Genomic DNA, 25442 nt, shown 5'->3' on the forward strand with positions numbered 1-25442 from the left:
CGATGAAATGCCATGACCAAAACAACATGGGAAGACAGGGTTTATTTATGGTTTGCACTTCCACATCCCTGTTCATCATAGAAATCAGGACTTGAATCTGGAGACATGAGCTGATGCAGAAGCCGTGGGGTGGGGGTGGGGGTGCAGGCTGCTTACTAGCTTGCTTTTTGCTCAACATACTTTTTTTTTTTTTTCTGTTTTTCAAGACAGAGTTTCTCTGTGTAGCAGCTCTGGCTGTCCTAGAACTTGCTTTGCAGACCAGGCTGGCCTTGAACTCACTGAGATCTGCCTCTGTGTGTGTCTGCCTCCCTAGTGCTGGTATTAAAGGTGTGCACCACCACCCTTGGCTCTTTTAAATGTGTAGCCCAGGCTGGCCTCGAACTCATAATCCTCCTGCCTCTGCCTCCTTCAGCAAACCCTACAACAAGAGTCAGCCTCCTTTTATAGAACTAGGAACACAAGCTCAGGAGTAGCCCCACCCACAATGGGCTGGGCCCTTCCATCACTCACTCACCTATTAAGAAAATGTCCTACAGGCTTGCCTACAGTCTGTATTTTCTCAATTGACACTCCCTTCTCTGAAGACTCTGGCTTGTGTCAAGTTGACATAAAACTAGCCAGCACACTACATATATAAATACTAGTAAGTCTTCAAAATGAAATTCTGGGGGCTGGAGAAATGGCTCAGAGGTTAAAAACACTGACTGCTCTTCCAGATGTCTGGAGTTTAATTCCCAGCAACCAGGTGGTGGCTCACAACCATCTGTAGTGAGATCTGATGTACTCATCTGTTGTACAGACAACATGGATGAACCTTGAGGACATTTTGCAAGGAGAAATAAGCCAGTCACAAGGATGCAAGTTTGAAACGATTCTGTTTGTATGGGTTTATCTAAAGTAGTCACAGCCTGTTTGCATTGAAACAGCAGTATGGTGGCTCCTGGGAGACAGGGAAGGTGGGCAGTGAGAGTTGTTTATTGGGTATAAAATTTCAGTGTTGTAAAAAAAAAAATGTGGAATCTGATCACACAGTAACATGAACACACGACTGAAATTCGAATGCATACTCTTCAAGTTAAAGAGTTAGGAACTTAATCCTCAAGGCCCTATATTGATAGTATTTAAAGTTAGAGCATTTGGGAAGTTAACTATGTCTAAAGGAAGTCATGAGGGGAAAGTGTCATGAGGGCATCCGTGGCTTTATAATATGAGTCAGTCTGAGAAGACGGCTCTAGTGGCTGAAGTTCTTACCACACAAGTGTAAGGACCTGAGTTTTGAAGCCCAGAATTCACACAAAACTGGGTCAATAGCACATATCTATAATTCCAGCATTCCAATTAGTGGGACACATCCACAGACAATAAAGAAAGCCTGTCTCAAACAAGGTTGATGGTCAGGAAACACACAAGAGGTTGTGCTTTGATCTCCATACACAATGACATAACAAATGCATGCTTTACTTACACACATGAACATGTACATAAAACATGTACACACACATACACACACACACACACACACACACACACACACGCACGCACGCACACATGCAAAGGAAAAAGAAGCTGGGGATGTACTCTGTTGGTAGAGTATTTGCTTAGCATTCATGAAGCCCTGGGTTTGATCCCCAGCATCATATAAACCAGGCAGGGCAATGTAATCCCAACACTTATGGAGGCTGAAAGACCAGTTTAAATGTCATCCTCTACTAAGTATCAAGTTCAAAGTCAGCAGGATGTCTCAAAGCTGTGGTGGGGTTGGGGGGGTAGTAGATGAAGAGATGAGCCCATGTGTTGTATCTTATCATGTGGTACTTTCTTATGTATAGGCACCAGGAACACAAGGACAAAGCCTGAATTAGTCACTACCCAATCTCCAGAAAGGGAACCTTGTTGCATGAAGGCTCTTGGTCAGTGATAGGACTGAGATGTCAAAAGACACAGGTTCCCAGACCTGGCTGGTGTTTAGATTCACTGTGTCAAGGGTGGTCAACAGGCACAGTAGACTGTTTGCAGAAGAAACAGCCTGGTGTATTCTAAGAGAAAGGCTTTTCTGTATTCCTTTTCACTGGCTGACAACAGACTGCTGTATGCTGGGCATCAGCTCCACACAGTAGCCTTCCTTGACCTTCTCTAGCAAGGTGTGGTTCCTCAGCCACCACCAGGCTCCTACTGGGTAAAGTAACAAAAAGATAATGAATTGATTTATAGATGCTTGTGAGCAACTGTTTAAAACTAAATTGTGGGTGGCTTTTATTTTAAAAAAATTCTTTTTAGATCTTTTTTGAGATAGAGTCTATGTGGCCCTGTGGCCCTAGCTAGCCTAGAACTAGCTATGTTGATCAGGATGGCCTTGAGCTCACAGAAATAGCACTGTCTCTGCCTCCCAAGTGCTAAGACTAAAGGTATGTGCCACCATGCCTTGCTAACATTTCTTTGTTTTTATTTTATGTATATGGGTGGTGTGTGTGTGTGAGTGCACACGTACACATGTGTACAAGTGCACATGGGCATCACATGAGTGTCTAGTACCCACCAAGGAAAAATGAGAGCATGAGAGCCTCTGAACTAGAGTTACTGAAGATTGTGACCCTTCACTGGGGTGCTGAGAACTAAACTCTAGTCCTCTGCAAGAGCAGTATGCACTCGCAGCTGCTGAACCATCCTTCTAGCCCACTCCCTACTTCCCTGAGTATATTAGAACTGTCATCTATTAGTAGACTTCAGCTACCACCCCTCTATTACTAATTCCCAAATCTATGAGTCTGGAAGTCTCTAGTTAAAAATCAGAAAAGCACTTTCAGTTTAACCCATCCAACAATGAGCTCTAGATCTTCTGTGGTAGTCTTCCCCCGTAACCACTACTGCCCTGACCATTCATTCAGGCACGACACAAACCTTGATATCCTCTGGCCCCTCTGGTATTAAATAAGTTGTCAAATCTTCTAGCTACATTTCCTGCTTAATCCAACTCCTAAGAATGATTTCAGTCACCCTGTGGAAAATATATCCTTATTTTTCCAGCTGGACAGGATGCCTGAAAGAGGAATCAGGGAGAACAGAAAACACATTTAAAGAAATAACAGCTAAAAAAATGTTCATACATGATGAAACCCACAAGCACACAGATCTGAGGCCCTCAATGAACTCCAGGCACAGGAAACATTTAAGACCACAAAGCCAACCTTAAGGAACAACATAAACAAATTGATCAAAATCAGTGCTTTGAAATGTTTGAAATTGCCCAAGGAGGAAGGGGGATGTTCCATACAGAGTGGAACAAAAATCTGTAAATTTCTCTTTAGAAATAATGTGTGCAAGAAGACAGAGAGGCATCATCTTTTATACCCTGCAAAAATAGCTTTAGAAAATATAGAATAAAGACACAGCAAGACACAAAAGCCAAAAGCCAAAAACTAAAAAAAATAAACCCATCACAGAATCACCTGTAAAAACACATCAAAGGAATTTTGTTCAGCAAAGGAAAAACAGTACCAGATGGGAAAGGAATGCAGTGCTGCAAAGGATAACTAAGCAGACTCCTGAATCATTTTTATGATTCATCTTCTCTTCAAAAGATAACTTCTAAACTAAAACTAAGAGGCACAGAAGACCAGGGATGGAAGGAATCTGTGATGATACTTCTTGTAGTCTGAGTTACTTACTAAAGCCATAATTAATGAGTCAGCCATGAATATAAATGATGTTTCTGAAGCCATCAAATGAATGATGGCAGCATGATTTCAAAGCTCCTCTCTGACAGACGAGAAACAAAATCATTCTTTCTTTGGTTTCCAGGCCAAATACTTTTCTTCTCCCTCTTGGCCATTCCCCAGCCTGGCTTGCTCTCTCGCACACCTCAAGATAATATTTGCAGAGGGATGTGTAGGCAGCCAGCCCTCCTGTCACCTCAGTTGATCCTTGGAACTAAGGGAAGTACATAGGTGAGGATTTACATCTTCCTGGTTTTATAAAAGCAGGAACTGAAGCCTTTCTTCTGAAATACACTTTGCAGCATCAGAGGGAAGGACCTAGTGAGACAGGAACTGACTTAAGTCCTCTGACTCCAAACCCTGTATTCACCCTTCTACCCACAAGCTGCCTCCTTCACAGGCTTAGAATCGGACATCATTTGGCAACATTCATTTTGAATCTAAATTACTTTCTCAAAACCCAAATCATAACTTTTCTGAAAAACAAAGCAACCTCAGAAAACAAGGGTGCAGCTTTGTCTTTAGGTCAGTTCCCAGGCTAGTTTGTAAGAAGCTTGTCTTTTAAAGCAGTGGTTCTCAACCTGTGGGTTGAGACCCCTTAGCGGAGGGAGGTCGAATGATCCTTTCACCAAGACCTCGTATCAGATATCCTGAACTGAAATCAGATATTTACATGCGGGTCCATAACAGTAGCAAAATTACAGTTATGAGTTAGCAACACAGTAACATTATGGTTGGCTAAGGGTTGCAGCATCAGGAAGGTTGAGAACTACTGCTCTAAAGCAAAAGGATCCTTGAAAATGGCACAGCATCCTTTCCCTACAGGGCACCCTGAAACATTTAGACTTAGAACAGATTAACTTCTGTGACGACTGTGGACTTATGAGTCACAGATGGTAAAAAGATCACTGCTCCCTCAAACGAGGAGAGAAAAACGTGTAGCTAACAATGGAAAGGACTTTGATTCTCTGTTCCGAGAACATAAGATATCAGGGCAGTATATGTGCGGGTACATTCCCATCTATTTTTGAAATAATTTACATTATTTCTGTGTGCATTATTTTGCCTGCATGTGTATCTGTGGGAGGGTGTTTGATCCCCTGGAATTGGAACTCCAGTTATAGACAGTTGTGAGCTGCCATGTGGGTGTTGGGAACTAAACTCAGGTCCTCTGGAAGAGCAAACAGTGCTCCCAATCACTGAGCCATCTCTCCAGCCTGCCTTTTGGCTGTTTTGTTTTGTTTTGAGACAGGGCTTCTTTATGTAGCCTTGGCTGTCCTGGTAATAGCGGACCAGGCTGGCCTCAAATTCAAAGATATCAGTCTGCCTCTGACTCCCAATAGCTCAGATTAAAGGCATGTGCCAGCCATTCCCAAACTACTTTGAAAGCCACCTATCAACAGACAGTTGTTTTGGGGTTTTTTTTTTTAAATGATTTATTTTATGTGCATTGATGTTTTGACTGCATGTGTATCTTCATGAGAGTGTTGGGTCCCCAGTTGTGAACTGCCATGTGGGTGCTGGGAATTGAACCCAGGTCCTCTGGAATAGTCAGTGCTCTTAACCACTGAGCTCTCTCTCCAGCCCTGAGACAATTGTTTTTATTAATCATCTACTTCCCTCCACCCTCAGCTTTGACTATAGTAAGTGTTGTGGATACAAAAGTGGGTGAGACTTTTGTGTGGATTGTTTGCAGCTAAGAACCCATGGGCAGGATGCCATGAGCTGTAAAGGAGCTGGGTCCCAGGTGCTGAAAGTGGGCAGGTCCATTAAAAAAAAAAAAAAAAAAAAGGCTTAACAGAAGTGGGAGTGCCAAACAGCAGAGACAATAATGCCTAATGTCTAATTTATAGTTTCCCTAACTTGCTAGAAATGGTTTGAAACTCCACTTTATTGGATTTACCTCCCTTGCTAATTAGCTACTGATGATTTGTCTTAGATAGCACAGTGCATACTTAACTGCCTTCACTCTGTACTCACTGTGTCTGCCTTTGTGCTGAACTATACACTGTATTCCTCTGAGGGAGTTGCTGTGGCAGAATGAAGCTTTAAAATCACACTGAGGTCTGACACCCGGTAGTGCACTGAGTCCCCATCACAGCCAGCCTTATAGGAGCTACTGGTTTCTGGTTATGGGCAAGGCACTGTATGGATGTTATGTCTTCTCTCTTGCTCTCTCTTGTAGCCCAGTGTCTCATGTAGCCCATGGTGACTTTCAGCACATTATGTGGCTAAGGATGACCTTGAACTTCTGATCCTCTTGCCTCCACCTCCAGAATGTAGGAATGTACCACTATTCCCTCTTTCCGTAATGCTGGGGAAGCAACCTCAGGGCTTTGTGCATCCTAGGCAAGCACTCTACTAAACCACATCCCTGGCCCTCTACTTATTTGTCATTGACTTTGATGACTCTGAGGATTTTAGAACTGTCACCCGGATGATGAAATAGACTTAGAGAGGTCTGGGAAAGTCACTTCATGGCTCTGATCTATTCAAGATGACCTAGAAATGCCCTGGTCTACTGAGAATCACAGTAATGTCACATTTGGTCCAGTGCCTCCTAAGCTTAGCTTTCCTGCACTCCCCTAGTTATCTTTCTAGACACTGAAAACATGCTCCTACAGGTTACCTACCTTCGACATGCATCCTCTTACTTTTGAGACAGGGTTTCTCTGTGTAGCCCTGCTATCCTGGAACTCACCAAATTGACCTTGAACTCCAGAGATCCTCCTGCCTCTACCTTCCAAGTGCTGCGATTAAAGAGGAGCACCAACACCACCTGGTTTTAGGTCTTACACACCATTTTCTAAATGACAGCTTTTAAAATGGCGCCTAAAACTGTACCTCCTACTCCCCATCTCCAGCCTGTGTTTCCCCAAAGCTGAATTGCTAACACATATTTTTTAAGCCAAGATTTTTATTTTCCTTTTCATTACATCTCCTGCTGCTAAGCAAAGTACATATTCATCATGCTTAAATGATTGCACAAGGGCACACAAACATGAATTAATGAGTACAGCAGATAACCCCTCCATTATTCCAAATGTGTAAAGGGCTCTAAGAAGGTTGTTTTGGGGAAGAGTTCCACCCAACATTTGGGACTCCTATAGAGCTGAGAGCCATATTTACAGACAAGAGGAAATTGAGGCAAAAAGGCCAAGATATGGGCAGAAAGTTCTAGAAGGGACTGAATAGAACAGAGACAAACCTTACTACAATGCTCAAGAGCAGAGATTTGTATGTAATTCTTGTCTTATTGTAGTTTACACTATTGTCAGACTTTCTTAGACTGCCAACTCTCGAATAATGGCATGGAGACTTTTTATTAACTATGAAAGCTTGGTCTTAGCGTAGGCTTGTTCCCAACTAGCTCTGACAACTTGAATTAACCTGTTTATACTAATCTACATTCTGCCACATGGCTCATTTGTTACCTCTCAATACCGAATGCCTGAATTACGTGTCTTACTGGCAAATCTCCCAGAGTTCCTTTCTCTCCTCAAAAGTCCCACCTATCCAGCAGCCTGAATAGTTAATCATATTTCAGCCAAAACATAAGTACAAAGGTGGTCCAAGATCTAAGGAACCCAGGTGAGGGGCATTTGCCAGTATTTGGGCAGTTCAGGCTAGCTACAAAATAGTGAGGCCTTCAAAGGAGCTGTGGGAAAGTCACTTTGTGTTATGCCATAGATCCCAAGTCACAGTGCTACAGATCGTCACACTTTCGCTGGTATGGCACCTACCATCATACAAAGGAGAGCACACAGCTATGCAGGGTACAAAACTTATAAGCAACTGATATTTCTATATTTACTATGTTTTAATAGTGCATTGGCAGTAGCTATGTCTGAGTAGCCAGTTCAATAACCTTGGCTAAATGAGTTTAAGGCCAGCCTGGACTACATCAGATCTTACCAAAAACCCCCAATCAAGGTACATACAGACCTTTCATCTAATAGCACTGAAGTGCCATACCCACGCAAGCCTGAGTTAGGACTTGTCCTTTTCTAACTAAAGTCTGTGTACACTTTACACACTTCCCCACTTAACTCCATTCCTTCGCACCACATGGCTACTTACTAAGAGTAGCTGTAAGAGTTACAGCTTGCTTGCCCTGTTTTCTCTCAAACTTTGGATTCCAAATCTCCTGAAAGGAACCTCATACTGCAACCCCAATGCTCCAGCTAGTGGAGTACCTGAAATAGATTACTTGGCTAATCACCCTCAAGTCAATCCTTGGAGGCCAAGGGCGGCTGGGGGGGGGAGGGCAGTGAACCACCCAACAACCCAAGCATGCACACTCTTGAGAGCCTACTGAGGGATTCTAAGGGACTTTAACTGGACATCTTAAAATGTTCTGTCCTGGCTTCTTCTTGAAATTCTAGGCTGTTGTTTAAACTTCTACAGCTCCTATACAGTGGGATCATGGCCCCACCGCCCTCTCCCTATCTCCTCTCGTCTTTACTCCTCTACCACCCCTCTATCCAGAAGGCAGTACAGGACTTCTCATTATGTAACAAAACAAATACAAGTAAAAGATTTTTAAATGAGGTCACTACCCACCAGCACTTCTCCAAACATATTCCTGCCAAACATATACCCCACAGCAGAAAAGGTTAGGCACGTTTAAGAAGAATGACATCGGTAAAATTTGAGAGGTTTATTAAAGCATTTTATCACAAAGATGGAAATGTACAAATTAGAAGCATGCAACCATCCTTTTCCACGGACAAGTCAAAATGCTATTCATGTTTCCTGTTTCATAGAGCTGGAAACTGCAGATATTATGCCCAACTCATTCATCCTAAACACTGTATTCACTCTCCTGAAACTATCCAGGGCATCAAACATCCCAAATACAAACCATTATACAAAGAAAGTGCAAAGTTAAAAAAGAAAATATGGAGAATACCCTTCCCCTCCCTATCCCTCAGTTAAAGGCTAACAATGGCACTTTGTTCTTGCTTAACCTAGATTGTCTTCAAAAAGTCTCTAGAATGTGATACTTAACAAAAAGTTTTTAATACATGTCCAAAAGCTCCTTAGTGTTTGAAAATAAATGCTCAGACAGGACAGTGCACTTTAGATCAAACAAGTCTAAGAGCCCTGCGTTGCAGCTCTCCGTAAATGAACAAGACAAGAAGCTGGTATAGGGTTTATTGACAAGGCAGATGTCCTCAAGCAGGCAGGTAAGGAGGTGGAGGCTCTTTCTCAGGCATCTTCACGGCCATCTCATAGGTTGGCAAAACGTACTGAAGAGAGAAAAGAATTACATCAGGCAATGTCTCTTTATATTCTTTTCTAGAATCACCAGCTTTCAGACTACGTCCTAAGTAGGAGCCCACAACCCTGAGGCAGAGCTGAATTGTTAGCTCAACAGTTCCTGGGAACACAGACAGTCTCAACTCCATACTCAGTGACACACTCAAGATCAGGATCAATAAAACTGGATGGATGTGTAGGTAGGTGTGTGGATGGATGTGATGTGTGGTGGTTTGAATAAGAATATTTCCCAACCCATAAGCTCATATATTTGAATGCTTAATCACCAGGGAGTGGAACTCTTCTATAGGATTACAAGAATCAGAAAAAATGGCTTTGTTGACTGGGAGTAGGCTCTGAAGTTTCAAAAACCCATGCCAGGCCTAGTCTGTCTCTCTCTCTTTCTGCTCTCAGCTACTTCTCTAGCATCACACCTACCTGCCACCATGCCCCACACTCCCCATGATGATAGTAGACTAAGCCTCTGAAACTGTAAACAAGCCCCAATTAGATGCTTTCTTTTTTTAAATAAGAGTTGCCTTAGTTATGGTATCTCTTCACAGCAATAGGACAGTGACCAAGACAGGATGCAGGAATGAATGAGATGGATGGGTGGGTGGGTGGATGGATGGATAGGATAGGATAGATGGAGGGAGGGAGGAAAGGAGGGAGGAAGATAGATGGGATGTGATGGGTAAAGGGAGGGAAGGATAAAGGGCAGGGAGGCAGTTAGAATTCTTCCTATGGACTAACCTGGAAGATGGACTAACACACTAACCCATGTATATTTTTAAAAATACAAAGGATTTCCTGACTGATAACCAATAAAGCTCCAGTGCTAACTGCACTTCAAGGCTGAGGACCAGCTGGGTGTGGTGGCATATGCCTTTAGTCCCAGCACTGGGGAGGCAGATCTCTGTGAGTTTGAGGTCAGCCTGGCCTACAAGAGTTCCAGAACAGCCAGGGCTGTTACACAGAGACACCCTGTCTCAAACACACACAAATAAACAAAACAACAACAACAAAAAAAAAAAAAGAAGCTGCCAGTGTCCCAAGTTTCATGATAATCTGTACCCAAATGACAATGACATTTTATCCTTCCTTTTGGAATAATAGGCAAACCTTCTGAAGGCTCACTGTAGCCTAAGAGCCTCCAAGTGACAGTCTCTCTCATCTTTATCTCCATCCCTATCCTATGTGCTAAAAAACTGGGAAGACAGCAGAGCAGCAAAGAGGGTTCTGAGAGGTGGGCTCAGCATCCACAATCATCTTCCCTCCTCTCTTTCCACCCCTCCCGTCCCCTCCTCTAGCTTATCTGTTCAGAAACAGTGCTTGTGAGGACCAATAACAAATAAACCTAACAGTCAAGCTAGCCCAACAGTGCAAAGAGCTCTAGCCCTGTGTGCACAAGATTCCCAGTGAGAAATGCTAAATCTTATACATTCGTGGGTTCAAGTTATTCATGACCCAAACAAACCACAGTACAGGACAGTTAGCCCCCATGTTCACTTCTGGAGGTGTAAGAGAGAGTGAGTTGACAGTTTGGTGTGTGAACCAGTAGTTAACCTGTGGTGGCGCTTCAAAGGCGGGGTACACGGCAATCTCTGGCACATTTCTGTTGTTGATGTATTTGTAGCAGTTCCAAACACAATTGATTAGGTATGCCTAAAAGGAGAACAGAACTCAGCAGGCTGCTCTGGGGCAGGGAACACCTCCGTCCCTTCTGCACTGCTTGTGGAGAAGGAATCCAGTACAAGCAGGCTCACTCCCAACTGGCTCTCATCTAAGCATCACAAGTTTCTCACGGAGACGCTAGCTAGAGATTTAGGACTGTTAACCAAGACAATGTGGAGGAAACTCCAGTGTTCCAAATGTTGGGAGTTTCTATGGATTTCCACTACAAACCATGAAGCACTTTTGAAAATATAAAAATGCCAACCACTCAGTGGACCCAAGATAAGGGGACCCATCCCTTACCAGGAAGTCCTCTCTACCGTTGTGCCAGAAACGATACCATTACTACCAATCCTATATCACCTGTGACCCATAAGGGAACAGGACAGGGAAAAGGGTTACCAGGAAGTCTCATCAGGGCCCCCAAGAGTGAATCACAGGTTCCATACCTTAAAAATGATGAATACCGCAAAGAACACCAGAACAATAAACAGGAGGCAGCTGGAGTCCAAGGCCAGGAGGTCATCTTTGTAGGGGAAATCAGGCTGTTAAAACACAGATATACAATGACAGCACCACCATGGCACTTGTGCTTCTGATCATCTCAAGAGTATTTTAAGAACATGACAAAAGGCAGCAAAGTCAGAAGTGACAGAAATTAACAACACCCTTTATCATCAACAGACATCCAACACTTCCTGTCTACTCATTTAAGTGACAGAAATTAACAACACCCTTTATCATCAACAGACATCCAACACTTCCTGTCTACTCATTTAATAGCTAAGATAACTAACTAAAAAGTCCAAATAGAGCTAACATTCTCTTTACACAATTTTCCATCTTTTTGGCCTTACGTTTTGACAAAATGTAACCACTTGTATGTCACCCCAAGTCTTGTCTTGGGTCAGTAAATCAGAGGAGCTGAGATTGCTCAAGTTCCTAGGGCCATTTAGTCTTCCATGAAGAAAGTAACTTTTCTAGGAATCTAATGTTGGTCTCAACTCTACATCTGACGGGTAAAACAGGAGACATGCCACTGTCTATAGGCCAGGCAAGAGGGCATGATTTGCTGCTGACACACTCGCTGTCCTGGAAAGGGTCAGGCATTCATTCATTCTCTTACAGATGTTTAGTACTGGGATGTCCAATGGTATGGGTACAATGATCATCCAGGTTTTAACATGGAAGTGATTTTAAAATACTGTAAAAAGCAGAGAGTTAAATACAGTTCCTGAGGTTGCCTCAGGATTGCAATTAAAATACTGAAGTGAAGAGTTTAAATAGCACACACACTTACTAACTGATCCAGATATTCTTTGATTCTTGGCAAGTAAGTGAGAGAACTGATGGCCACCAGACAGCTGAGAACGAAGTCAAAAAGCCGGTAGCAGAAGAACGGAATCAGCCAGCCCACCTGATACTGCAGAAGAAAAGAAACATTTAGTGTGCTCGTAAAATCACTACCCTTGCAAAAGGTCAGATTAGGAAAGATGAAAATATGAAGACTTACAGAAATTGCTCCATATACCAGCATTGAGCTGATGATAAACATAAGAACAGAGACGGCAAAAAGAACACAGGCATTATCTAAGAAAACAGAAACAGAAATCTAAGTAAGCAACATATGCAATGAAAGAGACTAAACTTTTCGTGATAAAATGACGCTTTAAAATGTTCACAAGTAAATGTTTAAATTAACTATAATTGCTTTCAAAATTGGCTCTCAAAAGATCTAAGGCCAAGAAGAGAAGAAAATCTAAGCCTTGGCATTAAGAAATCTTGAGAAATTTACACATGCCTTCCCATGTAAACTGCTGCAACCACTCACTGACTTTGTTTAGGATGGAACATGAACTACCTAATTCTGTAGAAAACATGTCCCTGGTGCCTCTACATGTCCGAGTGCAAAGAGACAATTAAAATCCAGCATGGCAAGCTGAAACACAGGCAGAAGCAATGAAAGAACTCTGAAAGAATTCACACAAGCTGGCTTCGTGAGATGAGGGCTTAACTGAAAGGAAAAGCTGCTGTGTAACAAGTATGGGTCACTGCTGTTTGCTTAAAAGACAGCTAGATGAGCCACACACAGCAACTACAGATGTAGCTCTTACTTTGATAATATAAGGTTCTCTATTAATCCCACCCTGGCATCTCAATCTTTAACCCACGGTAGCTTCTTTCAGTTTTTCTTCTCTCCCCACACTCATCTGCATTACTCTCACATTTATTTTCTTCAGAACATACCCAAATAATTCCAAACAATATTAAAGCATACTCAACTGGGTGAGTTTCTTCACAACCTGTAGATGATCCTATGACCCTGCACAGACACTAATAAACTAAAGGGAGAAGGGGTATATGGAGAGATGGCCCAGCTAGCTGCTTTTGCAGAGGCCCAAATACAGTTCCCAGCACCCATGTCATGCCACTCACTATTGACCGTAACTCTGTCTTCCAGGCATCTGCTCTCATATGCACATGCTCCTATACATACACATAAAGCTTAAGAAGAAACTAAAGGGCAACAAAATTGAAGAATAACTACTAAATATTCACAATATTGGATATTTGTAAATATAATCTTATCACTGAACATTATAAACACCATCAGTATTTAACATCAATGGCTGTTTTATCTCAGAGTACCCACTCTCCTATTGTTAGGAATGAAAAGACCCACTCCACTGGAGGATTAAGGTACAAAGCAAGTCTGACTCAAAAAACGGAGGAGGGTGCTAATAAGACTCCACAATTTTATTCATTATTATTTGGGGACAGGGGAGGGAGTTCAAATAAAAACAAACTACTTCAGAAAAATAAGCTAAAAGGCTATTTCTTGTCACTCCACTCTGAGTCAATGTCATAAGGATTTATTTAAAAGAATGAGAAGACTTCTTGCTTTAAAAAAAAAAAAAAAAAAAAAAAAAAAAAAACAAAAAAAGCATTATAAATGCCCATCAGTTGATTTCATTCTATTCTGTAATGCAGCCATTGAATTCGTCTTGGTTCCTGAAAAATTAAGTTATCCATAAAGACCCAAAAAAAAAAAAAAAAAAAAAAAAAAAAAGAAAGAAAGAAAGATAAGAAAAAGACAGAGACCAGGACTAGCATCTCAGCAGTTAAGAGGCTCACAGCTCTTCAAGAGCAACTGGGTTTGGTCCCCAGCAAATGCATGGTAACTTATAAACTCCAGTTCACATCACCTTCTTCTGGCCTCTGCAGACACTGCACACACATGATACACACGCATGCATGCAGGCAAAACACAAGTAAAAGAGTCTTAAAAAAAAAAACATAAATCTTCATCCTTGGATCTCAGGGGGTCACAAATGTAAAGAAGCTGAGAACTTCATATTAAAAGCTAATACAAATTTAAATCCGGAATTAAGATCTATAGTATTATAACCATATTCATCATCTGGGAACATTTTTCTGAACTGAAATTTAACAACTAATCATGTAGGAAATGTATTTCAAACCCTGGGGCATAATTTTCTGTTTAAGTATTGAATTTATGATGTAACTTTTAATAATATAAATTCAACCAGAATTGTTTTAAACCTATATTTTAAAGAACTGGGAATAAGAAATAACTGCTACCAGGGAATAAATGGCTTAAAGGATAATTTCTGTGAATGTTCTAGGGCTGTTTCTTTTTAATAGCGGTGTCTTTTCCACGTTGTATTTTATACTCAACTGTAATAGCCCATTTGTGCTAACACAAATTTCTGACCCTGGCTATGAGGCAGCAAGCCTTCAAAAATCTCAGACCAGTTTCATTTCCCATTTCCCCTGCCTCTGGTCTCTACAGTCATGGCATACATACAACCATACATTTCTCCAAGACCTAGAAACTCATTACTTCTTCTGTCTAGAAATGCTCTACCAAATACCTTTGGGGAAAATCATCAAAGTACTTTCCTGTCTCAACAAGTCACTTAAATAACACTTGTTACTTACTATGCAATTATTCAACCTTCTGAAGTACAACTGAAGCATAATTTCATCAACTTTCCTATGTAGACTACAATTGTTTTATATATAAAACTTGGCAGTGCTATCTTTTAAAGTAAAAACTCACCAGCCATTCTCTCAGATGAATAGTAATTACCAATGACTTCATACTGAATGTTGACAGCTGGCATGGAGTTTGGATGAGTCACCTCCACAGTCAGCAAAATTGCCATCAATAGATTGACCACCTGAGAAAAACAACAGTTGTCAGGGAACAATCTTCATAGACTCTAGACACTGTTACACGTTCAATTACCACAGTGAGAGCAGTTAAAGGCCATAGCATATATAAAGATACCTAACACTGTGCTAATGCCAACAGATCAGAACAAAATGTACAGAAAGTAAAATTAGGGCACCGTGACAAACTCCACGTTCAGAGGCACCCCCATGCACTTGGTTCAAGTTTAAAAGATTCCCTAAGGGAGCGATGATGTCCCTCCCTCTCCCTGCATTTGGTCTTAGTTCTACCTTCTGAGTCAGTGTGTTCCAGTAATACCCACAGCAGCCTCCAAACACTGGGGACTAAACATTTAGGTCCTCAAACCACCACTCTACTTTTCTAGCATGTTTCAGCCACCTGCCTATTTCCACTTTGCATAAGTTCCAGCGTAATGGACAAGTTCCCCAACATGGCTCACAAATTCCAAAGTCAACTGTACTGGCTTTGTACTGGCTTTTGCCATGTCACACAGGAGTAAACATACAACACACCTAGTTGTTTTTCCATACTTAATCCGATAAGCTTCCTGAAACCTGCAGTTAAGATTCCGAGGCTTGGGCATAGCCTTCAACGAATCTGTAATTAAATTTCATCTTACTTCATTCTTGCTTACCAAGATTTTCTAGATTTTGACATCTGACAGACTGTCTCTGGTGTCTTCATTCTGAAATGTGATCATCATGAAATAATCAACAGTCTCCATGTAAGTCTCTCTCTCTCTCTCTCTCTCTCTCACACACACACACACACACAGGAGCTAAGGAATATCTTTGGTTATTTGCCAAACATCTTGTTGACATCCACCACAAAAACCATCAATTTCCCTAGCCTACCAGGGATACAAATGGCATTTCCACATTGTGCAGCACCCTGGCTGTGGCCCCTGCAGTCTCTCAGCACATGCGGCCTCTAGTGTCAGAAACAGTCTTGGCAAAGAGTCTATAGAAATCAGTAAGGTATGAAGATAAGATGAACCCCATAACCAAAAGTCACTGAATATGCCCTCCCCCTCCTTGTGGAAGTCCCCAACATTAGACACTCCCGAGTGTTCTAGCAACAATACCTGAAACTACTCTCCCCTGTCCACCCTAAATGATGGATGAATGATAACACCCAAGAAAGGTATTTTTCTTTCTATCAGGCCAAGCCTTCAAATATTTGGTAGAAAAGCACACCATGTTTTAGCTTTAAGTCTGATATGGTATCTTGTGTTGGGAAATCACTTTGAAATCCATTCAGCAAACTCTTGTTTGCTCAACACAATTAGTAAAAAAGCTTTACATGGCACAGAAAACTACGCCAAGAAAAACAAGCAGACCTAGCTACCAAATGAAGGAAATGAAACACCGAAACTACTTAGGGGGCTTAAATACATACATTTACATGTATGTGTGTGCATAGTTGTATCTCACATTTTTTGGAAGTCATTTGCTCACACTTCCTGCTTAATTAGTTAATATTATTTCCTTCTCTGGTCTCTGAGGGAGTTGAAGACTAAATAGGTATAGTTTTCCTTGTTTACCAGACTCAGAAAAGAAACTCACTAAAGAGATATAAAGTATAAAAGGTTGATAGAAATTAAAAGATAATTTGATAGTGTAAATTGAAATAGAAAATGAATTAGGTACAACACTTTGGATTCATCAAGATAGGATAGATAATGGAGTATTTTCTCTGAATTTGTCAAGTGCAAATGGACTAAACGTTGCTGATGTACTTATTATCTGTATAAACTGTACATAGCTATTGTACTTACTGTATAGTTTTTCATATATTAGTTATAACCTTTTTTAGTTTAGACAAAAAATGGGAAATGTGGTGACATTTTGTTTATGATCTAACAAATAAAGCTTGCCTGAAGACCAGAGTGCAAAGCTAGTCACACTTGTTAGCCATATAAGCCAGGCAGTGATGGCACACACCTTTAATCCCAGGACTCAGGAGGCAGAGGGAACTCTGTTAGTGATTGAATCCATCTAAGAGAAACAGAGCTCACACAAAGGTGACCAGCACTTGGGATCCCATGTCTTTAATCCCAGCACTAGAGAGGAATATAAGTCAGGAGGAGACAGGAGCTCAGTGCAGTCTAATGTTTGTGGAGACAGATGCAGTCTGGAGATGCAATCTGAGGACAGGATCGCCCTTTCCATCTGATCATTGGTAGAGGTGAGAACTCTAGTGGCTGGTCACTTTGCTTCTCTGATCTTCAGCTTTAACCCTAGTTATCTGTCTCTGTGTTATTATTATTAATACCAATTAGAGTTCGAGCTACGTGTGTGTGTGTGTGTGTGCGCGCTGCTTTTGTTTACTATACATTGACATTCTTGCCCAAAAATATCTTGCCCACACTGTCCTGGTTGCTGTGTGCGTGTATGTGTTCTCTTTGGGTCAACTTGGCATTCTCAATTGAGAAAATGCCTTAGTAAGATTTTCCTGCAGGCAAGTCTGTAGTTTATTTTCATTTTTTTAATTAGTAATAATTGACATGGGAGCACCCAGCTCACTGGGGACAGTACTACCATTGGACAGGTGGTCCTGATAGGCATTAGAAAGCAGGCTGAGCAAGGAGGAAGCAGAGCTCCTCCATAGCGTTTGTGTTAGTTCCTCTAGGTCCCTGCCCTGAATTCCCCTTCATGATGGACTTAATAAGTGGAAGTGAAAGCTAAAGCAAATGCTTTCCTCCTTAAGCTGCTTTCAATCAGGGTGTTTCATCACAGCAAAGGAAGACACACACTAACGTCAGTGCTTCCCCACATTCTCTCCTAGAAGGTTTAGTTTCAAGTTTTATACTCAAGAGTTCTGTAATATTTAAGCTGCCTTTTCTATGTGAGACAGAAGGTCTAGTTTCATCCCTCTACAAGTGAGGACAGCAGTTTTCCCAGCACTATTCACCGAGGAGAACGTGCTTGTCCAGATGTCTATTTCTGGCACCTCTGTTGAAAATCACTTGGCTGTTGAGTGTGGGTTATTTGCCGGTTCTCTAGTCTGACCCACTAGTCCTCACGTCTATTTTTGAAGCAGAACACATTATGCCAGCTGTACATTCTGAAACTGTAGAGAGTTGGTACTTCCAGCTTTGGCCTTTTTGCTCAAGACTTCTTTGGTACAGTCTAGTGGTTCCATTCAACTTTTAGGAATTGTTTTCACCTATATAGGGAAAGATAACAGGTACTGCCTTGCATTTACAGATCCTTTTGTAGTATGACACCTAACAATACTAATTCTGACTCATGGTTACAGGACTTAACAATACTAATTCTGATTCATGGATACAGGATATCTTTACATGTTTGTGACCTGTTCAAAGTCTCATCAATGCCTCATTTTTACTGCAGATTCTCTCACCTTCTGGTTAGGGGTGTTTTTCTTGTTTTTATAGCTACGGTAAGTGCTTTCCTAATTTCTCTTTCAAACAGTTCACTATTGGCATAAAAACATATTATCTTTGAAGTTGTTTTACTGTTCTACAACTCCAAGTTTATTAATCCTGAGTTGCCTTTCAGGCTTAGGATTCTCTACCTATCTGTGATTGTGTCATCCATAAGCTCTTCATCCATTTCTCTTCTCAAACTGTTCTGGCTAAGACTTTTAATACCACGTTGGACAAAAGTGTTAATAGGAGGCACTATTATCTGGTTTCTGATCTTAGAGAAGAGCTATTTGGTATGGTGCTAGCTATCAGTATTACATCACTTTTATTGTGTTGCACATCCACTTTAAGAGTAAGTATTTTTCAGTATTATATTTATAGATGTTTTGCCTGCATGCCTGTCAGTGCATTTTATGTCTGGTACCTGGAAGAGGCTAGAACAGGGTGTCTGACTCCTGGAACTGGAGTTAAACAGTTGTGAATCACAACATGGGTGCTGAGAATTGAACTCTTAGCCAATGGGTCTTCTCTCCAGTCCTACTTTATTCATGTAATAAATTTATCAAATATACAAATGCACCTATATCCTATATATATACCAAATTTATTAATTTACATGGGTTGAGCTATCCTTGAATCCTTAGAATAAATCCCACTTGAAGATGATTTACTTTATAATGTGAATTCTATTTATCGGTGTTTTATTGCAAATGTCTGTTCATCAGAGATACCAGCCTAAAGTGTTTTGTTTAAGAGTTTTTTTGTTTTGTTTTGTTTTATGTACTCCACTTTTGTAAACTACTTTGAAATATAGTAATGGCTCTTTAAATATTTTGTAGAATCCACTGGTGAAATTATCAGATCTTTACTGAGAAACTTCACTATTGATCTCATTACACTTCTTGTTCTGTTCTGGTATTCTCTCCTCTTTACAAGCCATCTTTGAAAACCTAACTCTAAGTTTTCCAATTTATTGGCACATAGTTCTTTGTAGGTCTCTTAAACACCTCTACATTACTGTAATATCAATTCTATCATTACCTTTCTCATCTATAATTCACCCCCCCCTCAGTCTAGCTAAAGGCTTTAAAAACTTTAAAAACTCACCAGGCAAAGTGACCCATGCCAATAATCACAGTACTTGGAAGGTTGAGAAGGGAGGAGCATGTGAGTCCAAGGCCAGCGTGGGCTACAGAAATTTAAAGTATTTTTTATTTCTGTTCTTATCTTTTATCTCTTCTCTCCTCCTACTGGCGTTGGGTTTAATTCTTGTTTCCCTAGTTCCTTGAGAAATATTATTGTTTGCAACTCTTCTACTTTTTGATGTAGGTACTTCTGGAGCTATGAATTCCCTCACCGATTTTCCCAAGTCCCTGGGTTTGAAACACTGCTGCTACCTTCATTTGTTTCAAGAAATTCAGAATTCATCCTTTTAATCTTTTCTTTGTCCACATCATTGGAGATCTGCAGTTTCATTTCCCAGTTCTGACATGACTTCTCCCATTCCTCCTTATACCAGTTTCTGGTTCTACTGAACTATGATCAGGAAAATTACTCAATAGTATTTCAGTTCTGAAGAATTTGCTCAGGCTTGATTTATAGCCAAAGTCTATCCTGCAGAATGGAAACTCCATCCCTGGAACCCATATTGAGAGCTGTATATAGCGGGTGTGATGGTGGCCCATGTCATTAATCCCAGCACTCACTCAGGAGGTCATCCCAGCACTCAGAAGGCATGAGGCAAATGTCTGTGAGTTGAGGTCAGCCTGGTCACACAGCTCGTTCCAGACCAGCCAGGTGACCTGCACCCAGAAAAGTAAATAAATAAAGCAAGCCTACCCAGGGGCATGTATCTGTGTGTGATATTGTGTGTGAGATGGGATGTACAGAGAGGAGAATCACCCACAAGTTCACAGTCCAGCTAGCCTGGAGAAAGCAATCCGGCAGGAAATTGAATCAGATAAAGTGAACAAGAATTCTTTTGATAAACACACATTCAGTGTGACACATGCATGACCACACACACACACACACACACACACACACACACACACACACACAGAGTAAACCTAAATCTCACATCAGTATCCAAAGATGGACTTTGGGTAAGACTATCACTAAACAATTTTTAATAACTTATTTCATATATATGAGTGTGCACCATTTGTGGCCCTGGTGCCCACATAGGCCAGAAGATGCTAGATCTCCTGGAACTCAAGTTATAGACAGTTGTGAGCAGCCATATGGGTGCTGGGAATAGAACCTGGGTTCTCTGGAAAAGGACCCAGTACCCAGTACTCAACCACTGAACCATCTCTTCAATTCTGACCCCTTAAAAAAAAAAAAAAAAAAAAAAAAAAATCATTACACCTCAGTTTTCTTACAACATATTTTGTTCCAAACCAGTATCTTCTGAGACTGTAACTAACACAATGTATCTGATTTAGGACACTTCAATAAGAGTGTCCTAGGCAAGGAGCCCCTTCAGGCAAACCAGCACACAAAACTACACACAGAATGCCAAATGATAAAAATCAAAATGATCATCTTCAGAGAAGATTTCATTTATTATGTTTAATTACAACTAATTTACCCATAATACTTATGGGTAAATTCCACAAATGTCTACTGAATACCTCAAATGTTGTAATTAATAATAAGCTAGCTTCTAGACACTTTTTTTAGTATTAGTTCACTACTTTTGGAAATCAGAAGCTTTTCCTCAATAGATTAATTTAAAACGAGAACTATGGGCCCACAAATTAGCCCCGTGGGCAAAGACACTTGCAACACAGGCCTGACATTCTGAGTTCAGTCTCCCGAACTAACTGAGGTGGAAGAAGTTCCCCAAAACTGTCCTCTGACCCCCACTTCTCACCCCCCCCATACACAATACACAGTGAGAGTAAATTAGAAAAGAATTTTTAAGTGAAGTAAAAGGCAGAATAGCACTTCAGAGGGAAGAAATAGCAGGTAGAGAAAGCACAAACAATTTGGGAGTGGGGGGGCACATGAACACATGCACGCACACGCATGCAAACTCTCAGGTATATTTAAGGAGCCAGGACTAAAGGGAGAGGAATGAGGAAATCTGTCTGCACTTCTGTCTAACAACAGATTACTTAAAGCTAAAACATCTATGAGAAAGTCTTCTGTTACACAAGCTTAAAATGTCTTTGCATCATGAGTATTATCTCAAGCTACAGGTTTTTAATGCCACATTCATGATTCAATACATATTTCACATCTCCTAAGAATTTATTTAAAATAACCTGGCTTCAAATTCTTTAATAAATGGCAAAGAAATGAACTTGAGGAATGTAGTCATTTAAGCCTGAACTCATTCTAAAATTGTGTTATTACTTAGGCCACATGTACTTCTTTCAACTTCAAAATGTCAAATGCCAATTCTTCAGGCTTGGCCCCTTTAGTACATATAACCCGATCCTGGTTTTATTACTCAATTACTCAATACCAACTATTAATACTTAAAGGTTTGGGCCCAGTGGTGGTAGCACACACCCAATCTCACCCTGTGAGATCCAGGGCAGCCAGGGCTGCCATCTCAAAAAAAAAAACTTAAGGGTTTGATTTGGTTTTGGAAATAGCATCCTATTTAGTCTAGGCTGGCTTGTGACCAAGGCTGGATTTGAACTCCTAATTCTTCTGATAGATAGCACCTCCCAAGCTTGTCACCATACCTGGCTCCTTAAGATTAATTAATCCTTTGGTATATAGGATTGTGCTAGCCTTAACAGAAAACCCACAGAAGCTAAAGCAAGAAATCAGTGATGTCATTGCCAGTCGCTCAGCCCCCAAGTTTCAAACAACACAGGAATAATCACAAATTCAGGCCTTCTTCCAGATAGCCCAACTCAGCTCATCAATATTCTCCCTCACAGATGGAGAGGTACTTCCCTCTGAAGTCAAGGAGCAGTGCTCATGACATAGTGAGTAGGATGGAGATAGTGGCAGGGGAGAAATAAGGAGGAAAGGACATTCCACCTGTTATCATCTAGTATCTCCATTTTACTGGAGCTTATACGGCAGCAGAATGCACAATCAGGACATCTTAGAGGCATTATACATTACACCGTTCCTATCTCCTAAGTGCACCCCAACTCGCAGAAAGTATGTCTTTACACTGCTACAGAACTGAGGCTTGTATATTTTTTGAAGTATCCAAGCAAAACAAATATTGTTTCCTCCTCTTAATCTGATTAGAATCTGTTATCGCAGCTCATCTTCCTCCCTTGTGACTGTAAGTTCCACTTTCCTGGCTGTGCTCCAAAGCTCTCTAACACCATCAACATTGAGGGATGACGTCATTGTCAAATCAAGCAGCACTAGAATCTCTCATGTAGTGGGTAGAGGGAATAGAGAAGTCATACAAAGTGAGTGATTTAACCCTTCTGGATATCAGTCAAGAGCCTTTTACACTGAAAATGGGCAATAAATCGTGTATATGAATTAAAACAGATTAATTGAATTGAACAGTTTATATATAATAGTCTAACCTGAAAGTGGACACAAAATAACATTATTTTCAAAACTGGGGAGGATGGTGGCATTTCACACCAAGAGCTTCAACGGTGCTACATATTTAAACCTCTCGATTCCTATTTTGTCTAATAAATAAATATATGTTGGATAAGCAGCTCAGAGGTTAAGAAAACCAGTTGCTTTTCTGGAGGACCTGAGTTCAACACCGACATGTACACAGCTAACAACTATCTTTAACTCCAGTCCCAGGAGAATCTAACCCCTTTTGCCATCCATAGGCAGTGCATACAAGTGATACACAGACAAACATGTAGGCAAAACACCATACACTAGAAGTCCTCACAACAGTTGTTCACTCTGCATTTTGAGTTCTCTGTTCATTTTTATAAACAAAATGCACGAACCAAAAAACCCTCCTAACAGAGTGTATGTAGAGAATTGCTGCCAATATATCTGAATGGCTGAAGGGGGTGATTCTTTTCTTCAGAAGATTCTGAAGCTCTTCAGCTGTGAGTGGGGGGATGAGAGAAGAAACGGGAAGGATATGAAGTCTGTAGACAAGAATCCCAGGCTCTCATCTTATTCTCTCAGCTGAGTTCAAGGGAAGGTCATTTTCTGGGCAGGGAGGGCATTAGGTCAGACTTGGTGATGGGCAAGATATGAATTAATCATTCAGGAGAATGGAAGACTGTTAAGGACAAAAGAAATTAAAAACCCACACTCTCAGCCAAAGGAAAACAAACAAGAGGAAGCTAGATCTACAATCCAGCTATCTTCATTACCTAGTCCAGGCCCAGGACTACAGCTCAGTTAACACACACAATAGGCAGTCTCTTAAAGAATATGTCATATAATTAATTCTATAGTAGCAGTAAGCTCTTTTCTGAGTGCAAAAATACGAAAAACATGAAAAAACACATTCGTGGTTTTTTTTTTTTTTTTTTTTTTTTTTTTTTTTTTGATGCTCTTTTGTGATTCACGTTAAGGATACAAGACTGAAAAACATCAATAATGTGGAGGTCTGACAGTCCCTTGGGGTGTGCTGTGAAACCATCTGCCTGAAGATTTTCATCTGGTGTTCCGCCAAATAGTTACTAATGACTTCAAGATACTGGGCGGGGAACAGCATAGCAGGAAAAGGAGGGAGAGGTCGGAAGTAAACCTCTCCCTCCTTTGCTCCTCATATAATTATCAGAAAACTGCACAGCATCGCTAACGTTACTCCCCATCTACACACCACAACGAAATCTGAAAGTCATCCAAGTAGCCAAATAGTTAAGTTTCTCAGAGCTCCAGGGAATTTTTGTAGCTAAAAAGAATCACACGTTTCGGAAATCGCAGGCCAATTATGTTTAATAAAGAAAGATTCTGAGAACTGTAGTGTTAAAATAATAATAACAATAATAACGAAGGACTTTCTACCGAACCAGGAATCAACAGGACCGTCCACCTGCTTTGACAGAAATCACACAGATCCTGGAGCCCAAAAAAATGTCAGGAGGGACATAATAGGCTCTCAATAAACAACTCCTCCGAATCCAGGCGAGCTTGAGATAAAAAGCACCCGAAGAGCAAGGAGAGGGGTGTATCCGGGTGAAAAACGGACCCAGTGCAAATCATGGCTAGCGTCTAGACTCAAAACAGACGCCTTTCTGGCTACATGACCAAACGCCTTAACCAAAAACTCCAGGAGACACCGGGAGCCGGGAGCTTACAACTGATTTCTCTTTCCATTCGGACAAAACAACGTCCGAACTGGCTGCACACCAAGGACGACCATAATTGTCTCTTTGGGGAAGGGGTGAGGGTGGCGACTTCCCGAACCCCAAATAACGATCCTATTCCTGTCCCTCTCCAAAATCCTGGTGCGCCCATCTCTCTAAGTCCGCGACCCGGGTTCACAGTTAAAGCACCCCGAAAAGTAGCTCTCCTATCCCCCCCCAACTTCCACGTCCCCGCCCCCCATCCCGAGGCCCACTTGCTGCGCATGCGCAGTGGCCGGGCGACGCGGCCATGCCCGCCAGCCCCCTTACCATGTACCAGGTTCCCAGGATGATCGTCCCGGTGCGGACATGGCAACAGCCGCAGCACCGGGTGCTGTAGAACCGGTCGCTGCGGCTCCGCTTGAAAGTCATCGACACCATCGGGAACCTCGAGGGCCTCGTTCTCGCCCAGGCCCCTGACAAAAGCTTTCGGCGGCCCAGCGGTTGGACCCAGACGACTCTGCGACGCTGTCCAAAGCCAAGCGACGCGTCTTCTAGCCCGCCTTCGGCCCGGGTCCCTGCCAACTCCTGTGCGCCTGCGCTGTGAGCGCCGGCCGCCGCTCTCGCGCGACCTGGACTCAGCGTTTCTCCCTCCGCCTTCTGCCACATCGAGACCAATGAGGAGCGGGAAGGCTGCAGTCTCTGCCTTCTGATTGGAGAAAATGTGGAGATTGACACAGTTCACGCCCAATCAAAAGTTCAACTCTCTGCGGCGCTGTTTGGTCGGCGTGAACGTGGCTCGGCTCGCGGTCTCAGGGCTGTATGGATTGAGGGTAACCCGGTGGTTCACCATCAACGACACGGGGCTGGGTGGCAGACAGCGGGCACGGAGATCTCTGGCGCTGTCTCTTGCCACGTCGTCTTTATCACAGGACTGCGATGCTCACGTGACGTTCGCCCAGCTCCATTGTTGGGCT

The 25442-nt window shown here is 41.7% G+C and overlaps 1 protein-coding gene across 1 annotated transcript; it reads right to left on the reverse strand.

Moving 5' to 3' along the window:
• Window positions 1-8358: 8358 nt before the first annotated feature.
• Window positions 8359-25134, reverse strand: Laptm4a (lysosomal protein transmembrane 4 alpha). The gene is made up of 7 exons (XM_051181667.1): window positions 24796-25134; window positions 14734-14854; window positions 12163-12239; window positions 11950-12072; window positions 11099-11194; window positions 10542-10640; window positions 8359-8965 (listed from the first exon to the last, which is right to left on the reverse strand). The coding sequence occupies exons 1-7, from the start codon at window positions 25132-25134 to the stop codon at window positions 8891-8893; spliced, it is 930 nt and encodes a 309-aa protein (XP_051037624.1). The 3' UTR covers window positions 8359-8890.
• Between the last annotated feature and the right edge of the window lie 308 nt (window positions 25135-25442).

This window comes from Phodopus roborovskii, unplaced genomic scaffold (assembly GCF_943737965.1).
Source record: "Phodopus roborovskii unplaced genomic scaffold, PHOROB, whole genome shotgun sequence".
Lineage (NCBI taxonomy): Eukaryota > Metazoa > Chordata > Mammalia > Rodentia > Cricetidae > Phodopus > Phodopus roborovskii.